Below are 10238 nucleotides of genomic sequence, written 5' to 3'. Positions count from 1 at the left end.
CTAGGGTGGTCCGCCAAGACATTTCGAATTGCATTTTACACATACATACGTATATATTTATTTAGTAAGATAAAATATTTATTTCCACTTAAATTAGAAACATAGTACTTTGAGTTAATGAATACTTTTTATTAAAACAGAGAAGAGCGTCGAAAAATATTTAGTCAATCACTAGCTGTAAGTCTAATAGAGCAAAAAGTCACTTGTTATTCACAATAAAGTTCGAACTTATACATTTTAATACTAAAATACAAAACCGAATATATTTACAAAAATGTTAAAGAAAATTTCATAATCAAACCAACCATCTCACCTCTCCTTTTACGAGTATATTGTTTTAAATACTTTTTAGTAGTTCGGCACATAAAATTCTATCTTTCCCGCACTGGTTGTTGTTAATGCTCCCACTTCCTTATCCATCTCGCCGTACACTTCAACTTACACCAATGTTAAACCAATCAATTCTTTCCGAAACAATTTAACTCGCCATCTTCTTTACAGAGATCTACTATCAGTAATAGCCCACCACCTCGCTTCCTAAGAAACTGCTAATACAACAAAAAGAATTTGCGATTAGTTGCTGGATTCATGGATATCGCTAGAATCCCGTGCCTACCCTGGCTTGGACTTCCTTCTTTGTATATAAGTTCCCTTGTTGCAGCAACCCGACGCCACATCTATTTTAACCTACCCTCTCTCGTCGTGTGAAGATCATCGTTGCATCTTTTTATTATCTTCTCACTTATTATTTGTAATGGTTATTTCCGTTATTTACAAATATGCATATTGGTTTAAGTATTTATTATTTTAATAATGCGCTACTCTATATGAAGGAATGCATACATTTATTCGTACTTTATTGTGCTTAATTACAATAAATAAAAAAATTTGTGTGTAAAATAATAAAAAATTGGTTTCATTGAATTTTTAAAGACGCCAAAAAGTATGCAACAAAATTTTCCTGGTTACTACAGTAGCGTCCATAATAAAAAAACCTGTGCATTGTAGTTTGAACGCCACTGGATGTTCTGAATGCAACAAGACTAAAATATAAGTCCTCATAGAAGTAAGTAACGGGTGATCCAAGTAAACGTTCTTTTTTCAATAACCTTTTTTTGACTGATCCCGCGAAAATTGTGTCAAGTTGCCATGCTATATTTGTTAAGTTTTGTTTAGCATTTCAGCATGATGCCTCAGCAACGTTTACAAGTCGTTCAATTTTATTACGAAAATTCACGTTCTGTAAAGAATGTGTTTCGCGCGCTTCGTTCAAATTAAGGTCAACATAATTGAGCTACTGAGCGTACAATTCGCAACACCATCACCCATGTTAAGATCCAGAATTCATTATTCGATAATATTCGACCGAATAGACTAGGTCCAGCACGCTGTGAAGAAAATATAGCAGCTTTAGCTGAGAGTGTACACGAAGACCGTGGAGAGTTGATTCGGCGCCATTCGCAGCAACTTGGACTCTTGGCAATGGCGTAGCTACAACTTCGGGCGCCCAGGGCCAAGGATGTTCTGTCGCCCCCATTTATCTACCGACCTACAAGTTTCATGAGGTGGTTCGAACAAAAGTGAATTTTCAAAAAAATATCTTCGCATCGCGAGCGTTACGTCATAATAAATGTTGTTTTATTTAAAAATGATAATTAAAATTACGCTTCAGTAAAAGCTCTTAATTTGTATCGTGGAGTTGAGAGGGTTGCCTTTTATACTCAGGGGTTAGAGAACAAAAACAAATTTTATTCATCGAAAATCGCTTTGATGTTTTTTCAAAATATTCTCCATTAGGATCTAAGCCCTTTGGCATGCGTTTGAAGCAATTATCGAAGCACTTCTGCCACTCTGATTGAGGCAGCAGGCATTCTGAACAAATCAACCGCCTCTTCAGGTGTCGCAAACGTTTACCTCTTCGTATATATTTTCCGTATGGGAGCAAGAAGAAGTTACAGTCGATATGTGAGAGCACGCATTTATTTTCAGTGGTTGGTTTTCCTGATTTCTTGAAAGACAACTGCCAAGAAAATGATTGTATAACACTCAGAATTTACTGTTCTGCGTTGTTCTAGTGGAATGGTCGTTATAAGTCCAGTTGTTCAAAAAAACAAGTAACCATTAACTTAGTTCGCAAAAAACTTTTGTTGGATTCGGCTCATCTGGAAACACCCATATAGTTTTTTTTAACATTTCTCTCGACCAATCAACACGAGCCTTTTTCTAGCGATAAAAAATTGTGTGGGATCCAATGTGAAACAATTTTCGTTTTGAATAAAATGTTCATGCTACTATATATTGAATGTATGCTGGAATCCTGGAGTGATTCACAACCTTTATTGAATTTATCATACCGTTAAAAAACACGAGTTGTGAATGGAGCTTCATCGCAAAAAATTTAATTAAGTGCAGCAACACAAATAGCACTCTTATGTCAGAGAGTTCTGAGTATGTGTAACATCTAATATGCCAAAATTTACGACTAAGTCGTGAGTTACCAGATTGCAACACTAAGGTTGCCGAAATATAATATAGTTAAATCAAAACTTATTCGATGCCTTTATGTAACTTTTTGAATTATTCGATCCGAACATTCCATACAATGGATATCAAGAATTTAAAAATGTAAGTATTAGCAAAAAGTCGAGTGTTCGCCGTTCACTCCGCTTTGCTATGCTGCAACATAATGCGCGATGTATTGATGATGTTCAATGTCATGAAATAAAGTACAGCGCGACTCACTTTTCCAGTTGGCTACCTACCTAGCGGTGGTGTGCGCAATTGAATATAAATAATTAAGGGTGATACATTTGGAGGTTCCCCACTTTTTTAAAGAAAAAACATAGAAACTTCAAACTTAATAGGAAATGTTTAATATCATTCGAAAGTGCATTCTTTGGCATTTACGTGCGGCTACGTCCACTCCTCGAGTCCAAGTTTCGATGACTCGTTCGGGTATTTCGACTGGTAACTGGCGAATCACATGAGTGATGTTTTGCTCCAAGGCCTGAATCGAATAATTGTCCCCATAGACTTCAGACTTTACATACCCCACAGGAAAAGGTTTAAGGGTATAATATCAGACGATCTTGGTGGTCAATCGTCCGATCCAAAACGTGAAATTATCTGCTCACCGAAGTGTGCTCTCAATAAGTCCATTTATTGATGCGATGTTAAGGAAATGGTGCCGTCTTGTTGAAATTAAATGCCGCCGAAATCACGGGCTTCAATTCAGGCATCAGGCGTGATAATGGTCGCCACTGATAGTTACTTCTCACCGTCATCATTTGTAAATAAATATGGACCGATGATTCCACAGGCTCATTTTTGGATGAAATGTTAGCCCTTGAATATATTTAGGTTGCCCTTTGTCACAAATGCGGCATGCATTTTTTTGTTTACATACCCATTGAAGCAGAAATGAGTCTCATCGCTGAACAAACTTTGACTCGAAAACATCGGATTTTCTTGGAACTTTCACCCATAGAGCGAAGCGATGTCGCTTGGAAATATCGCCCGGCTTCAGTCTTTGCGCAAGCTATATTTTGTACGCTTTCCATTTAAGATTTTGACGTAAAATGTACCAAGTCGTTCCATACGTTAGTTCGAGTTGGTACGAACAGCGCCGAATCGACTTTCCACGCTCTTCGTGTACACCCTCAGCTACGGCTGCTATATTTTCTTCACTACGTGCTGGACGTGGTCTATTCTGTCGAATATTATTCAATAATTAATGCTGAGTCTCAAGATGGGTGATGGTGTTGCGAATAGTATGCTCAGTAGGCCGATTATACTCGTATTAACATGACAGCTTGACACGGCTCAAAATCTGTCAAAAAAGGCTATTGTAAAAAAAGTACTTCTACTTGAATCACCTTATAATATATTATTCGTATTATTATGTAGTATTCCCTTCGATATCACTGACTTCAACCCCTCTTTAAGAGATTCATCATAATATATCAACCGACGCTGCTGAAGTATTAGCCAGCATGCCGCCCATTGACAACCAGAGAGATGAACTCGAGCGTTTATATCAATTATCAACGCCTAAAATAGTACCGGCAAGGACAAAAGAGAGAAACAAGAGCACCAAAATGTGGCAGGAGCGGTGGAATTCCTCATCAAAAGGGCTCTCGATTTATAGCGCACATCCACTCGTGGGTAGACAGACGACATGGGGACCTAGATTTCCATCTGACCCAAATACTTAGTGGACATGGATGCTTTAGAAGCTACCTTTTCAGATTCCACAATGACATTAGTTCGAACTGTCCGACGTGTACAGAGTATATAGAAGACTCTGAACATATATTATTGTATTGCCCTCGATTTTCGGATTTTCGAATATAAGGGAAAAGCTAAAAACTACACTCGGTGGTAGTTTTACGGTCGATAATTTAACGACCCTCATGTGTCAGTCGACTGATAAATGGAAAGCTGTCAGCGAAGCGTCAGCGTTCATAATGACTAAACTGAGATCTTCTCAACAGACTACGCGTCCGTCACGGAGTAATACTTAGCCGGTGGTTCCGTGGAAGGAGGTTAAGTTTAGGTTTAAATTTAAAGTTCCGCACTCCGGCTTTCGATACTTCCCCCTACTATAAAATTAAAAACGATAGTATATTTAGGCAGATACATTGCTTTCCAAGAAATAGTTTTTAGTCTCATATAAATTGTTTGGTGTTGTAGGTGATTTATTTCCAGAAAACCGAAAAAGTATCCTCCTCCTTATGTATGTTTAACGAACCAATCGGGTTACAGAAATATCGAAAAGTTTTTTAAAAACAAGAAAATATCGTTGGATAGAAGATAGTATGTATATCCTTCAGAATATAATCTAAAAACCGAATTAAGTTCATTTAAGAAGAAAAAAGGTCTGGTTATTGATTTGGATTAGTCAGTTATATAGTATATTCCGATCTGGAAAATTTGTTCGAAAATTATAGCAAATTAAGAAATTATCCATACTTGAACTTGACTATGACCGATCAATTTATAAACTCTATTTATTCATATAACATTTACTTCAAATTTTAAAATTCGTACCCCCTTTTAATGGTATTATCAATTAAAAATATTTCAAATAACATAAATTTTATTAAAGGTTTTTAACTGTACTTGGTATTTCGTTTCGTTTTTTATTTTATCGAAATTATACTTAAGTAATTTATAAATTACAATTTTCCAAAGAAATTGGCAGCTTTGCAATGATTTACGGTAGTTCATTGCTACATGGATTTACATACGATTAAAAAACTAAGCCGAATCCAAAGTGACTACACGCTCAGTAGTAACCAAATGAAATGTCATGCAAAGGTTGAGCGTTTCCCTGCGGCAAAGCATAGTCTCGCGCCAACTGATCCAGCAAACTGCCGCCACCACCACCGGCACGTCCTTGCGCCTGTGGCTGATGGTTGATCTGTGGTGGATAGATGGGTAGAGGCGCTGGTGCAGATTGCTGTACTGGACGGGCCTGTGGCGCTGGACCAAACTGCGATGGTTCCAGAATGGGGCGACCACCAGATGGCGGTCCTAGGAAGTTATTAGCGCGTGCGCTGGAGGGTGCAGGTTGAACTGGTGCGGGCGCATAGACAGGTCGGGAAACACGCACATTGGATGGAAAGTTCTATATAATTTTTGAAAATAAACTTTTCAATTAATAATTTCTGTTGTGTGTAGTCTGCTGCTCAAATACCTGCAATTGTGAGTAGTCTGGTTCGGGACGCGCCGGGCGCTGCAGTGGAGAGTATAAAACATCGGTAGTACGTTGGGCGCCAGGCACTTGTATTCTTGGTGGCGCTGGTGGAGCGGAAGCTTGTGGTGGTGGTGCGTACTGTATGCGACGTGGTGGCTCTGGCTCTTGTTCTTGTTCTTCTTCGTATTGTAAGTATTGTGGTTGAGGTTGGGGTTGTGGACGTGGCTGTGGGCGTGGCGCTGGTGCCGGACGCGGTTGTTGTGGACGGGCTGGGCGCTGAAAACAAATTGAAAATGTATAAACATTCCAGCACTAGAACTATTGTGTTAACTTACATAAGGTCTCTGTGGCCGCAAGGGCTCATCCTCGTACTCTGGCTCCTCCTTGAGCGTTTCATCGACCAAAGTAGGTGGCGCTACTGTGATGCCTTCACCGGAAGGTTGGAAACCATATTGATTGGCGCCATATTCCACTACACGCACTTTGCCTGTCTCATCGACATAACCGTATTTACCCTTTACCTCACCGGTCGCTAGTTTAGTTTCGATTTTGAAAGAACCATCAGCGCCCTCATAACCATATGTATAGGAACCATCTTCGTTGTGTCTATAAATGACAATTACAGAATTTGTGGTATAAATGTGCATGTTTTGGGTAGTCTTACTTATTTATTTGCTTCAGTATAGGCACAGGTGTGGGTCGTGGTGCTTCCGCTATACCAGCGCTGGGCCGCAGTCTTATCGGTGCTGGACGCGGTGTATTCTCCTGATAATCCTGATAGTCCTGTGCAATAGCCAAGCCATATAGCAGCGTGAAAACTAGAAATATTTGTAACTGAAACGAAAAAGTAATTTTACTGCTACTTTAATATTATAGGCTAAAACATATAAGCTGAGAAGCCTAACAATTAAATAATGTTCATTAGAATGAATGTAAAGCTTTACTCATCGCTCTTCGTTCTATATTGAGAGTAATGCTTTGATTAACCCTTCTGCACAAATTGAGTCAAAATGACCCAAATTTAAGAAACAAATGCGTATTACCATGCCTTAGGATGGCTAATTGCTTATAAAACCAGTTTGATATCCTCAGTCTGAGTCTTATGATGAGTTGTACGTACACATTTTTTTTCCAGGACGAGCCAGCTTTTTAACAAAATTTTTTAAAAACTTTTCGTACGCGTATACAATTTGTGGGTCATTTTGACCACCAAGAAAATTTATGCTCAAATGTGACTAAACAGAAAAAGCGTGCTAGTGCTCATTTGTTAATTTTGCGGTGCCTAGTGATAACGGTATTGAACTTTAATTTCTGAATTTTTTTGATGCTATGTATGTACATATGTATGTAGTTGGTGAATTTTGTTTTGCTCTGGGATAACTGTATTCTACTACATACAGCAAACATACGTCCAAGCTTATAAAAATGTTGTCAGTTGTGTGATTTATTTCAACTGTGAAGACGCTCGGGTAGACAATTTTTTTGCTCAGTGATATGCGAATGTAAAAATCTGCGCAATTAGAATGCAGCGAAGAAACCAGGTAATAATTTACATCTTTTATAACATTGCGATTCTTTTATTATATGTAGGTATGTATTCATATTTGTATAGATTCTATCATGTGAAAGAATTGAAGAAATTGTCAATGATGATGACGAGTCACTTGATGAAGCGTCTGATGAAGATCAAGATTTTCAATGTGATGAATCTGAAATAAATGAGTCTGATATATGTATCTACAGATTCTTTCGATAGCATTGAAAGTTTTAGCAGAGAAACACAAGGAAATAATGAATGTTTTCCTGCAAAAGATGGTACGATTGTTTGGTATAAAGATCCTCAACAAATGCAATGCAACAGAACGCGACAAGAATGCATTCTTTCAAATAAACCAGGCCCTTCACAACACGCACCTTTCTTGGTTGCTAGCATAAAAGGTGCTTTCGATTTATTCATTTCACTAGAACTGAAACAAATGTGACTGTTGTGACCTACATGCCAAAGAAATACAAATTCCTTGTTGTAATGAATACTCTTCATCATTCGGCAGAGACTAGGGATGATCAGAAAAAGAAACCAGAAATAATGCATCACTATAATGCGACTAAAGCAGGTGTTGATGCGATCCCAGCTTCAAGATTCTCCTTTATGCTTCTTGGGTAAGAGACAAAGGTGTTTTTATTGTCCACATCCTAAAAACTCCAAGAAGCATTCAGTTCGTTGCGATAAATGCTTGAAATTTATATGCAAGCAACATAGTGTAAAGGAAGTTATGTGTATAAATTGTCAGAATTGACGTATTTTTTACTGACTCCTATTGAAAACAATTTTGAATTTGTTAATTTTATGTTTGAATAATAAAAAAAATGAGTTTGTCATTATAATTTTACCATACTGACGTGTTTTTGCTATTGGGTCATATTGACCCACAACTTGTTTATGAGGGGTACAATCTCAATTTGTGCAGAAGGGTTAAAGGGTAACTTAGCCTTCTCGGTTCATATTGGTATTGTGATGCTTCAAGGCCTTCAAATCAAACTTTTGTTTCCATCTTGATCTCTTTACTTCAGCAAAAAAATTTTTTAGCGAGCCACTTTTGAAGCGAAAAAATGGTATGAGGCACTTGTTCACAGCTTAATAACTTCGATTTATGGCTCATATCATAAGCTGAATAAACTTTTAATGCCTTTACAATCTAATTACTTTATGAATAACTCAATTATTTGACTTCTATAGTTACGGCATTATTTTTGATAACAAGCGGCACGCATGTATCATTAAGAAACAATTCATTAAAGGCGTTAGGGCGGGAAATCTGTTAACTAGTCGCATCAGTAAACCACTAAAACTATATATTAAACTAGGAAGCCTTAAGGCTGAGGCACACGCATGACTATTGCAACTTGACTAACCAAGTTCGTATCGAATGTAACAACAAAGCGATAATTTCGATATGCAAACAGCAAAATAATAAAACCATTAATACAGTATTTAATGTATTCATTATGGCTGAAAAGCATATGTAGTAATCAGGTAAGTTTCATTGAACCTAGAAGTAATTGTAGCAATGATTTCAATCATATGTTTATCCGCAAGAAATTGTAGTTATGTGAAACCAAACCATAAATCATGCATATTTAGATACATAAGTAGCTATTTGAAATACAATAGGCACGCAATTCATATGAAGAAACTATTATTAAAGCTGCCGGAAATGCTTCGATTAACAACAGTCAATTAACAACAACTAACGTCTCTAATTGTCTAGTAAGCTGGGAAAATAATGTTGTACATGGAACCCAAGCGATCACTAAGCCATAAGAGTTCGATAACCATACATATGTATATAGGTGTGTTGAAAATTCCTACACTTTCTTATTGTACTTAAGACCAAAGGGCAAGGACTTATGATTAATTTATCATTGATTTACTCATTGATTTCTGGAAACTCAAGGTCTATTTATAAATCCATAACAGCTATGCACATGTTTTCATGATTATCTAGCTTACAAAACTTTGGTTTGGTCATTAGAACTACTTACAAACTTGCTTAAATTAGTCTATAGAGATTTAGCACCATTCCTTCCACCCATCAACAGTCCGACGAACATTCCCAGCGTTTAGGTTCAATTTCTTATAATCTTTCTTTGAATTCAAAAGTTCGTTAGATTTCAATTACATGTGCAATAGTTGCTTTTGCTTTCAGACTATTTCAGCGATAATTCCATCTTTGAACTTTTGGTTTTTGAACATTATGGTATTTCGAGCTTAAGGCCACCATCACTACTTTATATGATGACCGTCCTACCGCTGGAATATTGTACTACTTATTCCAGATTAGCCGATCTCATATCACCAATAATACGCTCAATTGACAGACCCTTTTTTTGTAAGAAATTTTCTAAAGCTTTCCCCCTTTCTGAAAGGAGGTTGTTGGCTTACTAGGTAATAATAATAATACTCAATTTGAACATTTTGCGCCAGGATGAATGATTTCGATTTAAGTAAACAAAAGGTCTCAAATCTGCATATCCGCGTATTTCAAAACAAACCTGAGTATTTTGCTACCTCTAAGGCAACCAGAAGTAGCAGATATACGAGGGCTGCTATATATATTCTGGCCTAGGGCAACACTAAGTGTTGCCAGGTGCAATCTGACATTTCCATTGGAAAGTTTGACATTTTTTAGCAAAACATCACTCAGAACGTTTTGTCATTTAATCGGAATTAACTCGTGAACATTTTCGTGCGATCATTTTTCACAACTTTCGACGTGGATTATCACGACAAGAGTGCATCGATGAACTAAAATCTTTGTATGGCTATGAAGCACCATCCTATAGCACTGTGAAAAACTGGTACAACGAATTCAATCGTGACCGACGCTCGCTCAAAGGCGAATTCCGTAAAGGTCGTCCAAAAACAGCCATTGTGCCAGAAAACATCGATGCCGTACGTGAACTGATAATGCAAGACCGTCATGTAACATATGTACTTTCAGATAGAGGCATGCGTATGCATTTCTCCTGCCAGCATACA

At 37.4% G+C, this 10238-nt stretch overlaps 1 protein-coding gene across 1 annotated transcript in view; it reads right to left on the bottom strand.

Annotated features, from left to right (window-relative positions):
* Positions 1-5204: 5204 nt before the first annotated feature.
* The window catches only part of LOC120781805 (tyrosine-protein phosphatase non-receptor type 23), a 36786-nt gene continuing 31752 nt past the window's right edge, over positions 5205-10238 (bottom strand). The window contains exons 2-5 of the mRNA XM_040114028.1: positions 6363-6532; positions 6034-6304; positions 5699-5974; positions 5205-5629 (exon numbers count right to left, since the gene is read on the bottom strand). Coding sequence (XP_039969962.1) covers positions 5288-5629; positions 5699-5974; positions 6034-6304; positions 6363-6532 — 1059 coding nt within the window. The 3' untranslated portion in view covers positions 5205-5287. The remainder of the gene's footprint in view (positions 5630-5698; positions 5975-6033; positions 6305-6362; positions 6533-10238) is intronic.

This window comes from Bactrocera tryoni, chromosome 1 (genome assembly GCF_016617805.1).
Source record: "Bactrocera tryoni isolate S06 chromosome 1, CSIRO_BtryS06_freeze2, whole genome shotgun sequence".
NCBI classification, from domain to species: domain Eukaryota; kingdom Metazoa; phylum Arthropoda; class Insecta; order Diptera; family Tephritidae; genus Bactrocera; species Bactrocera tryoni.
This window is presented reverse-complemented; position numbering and strand designations above follow the sequence as displayed.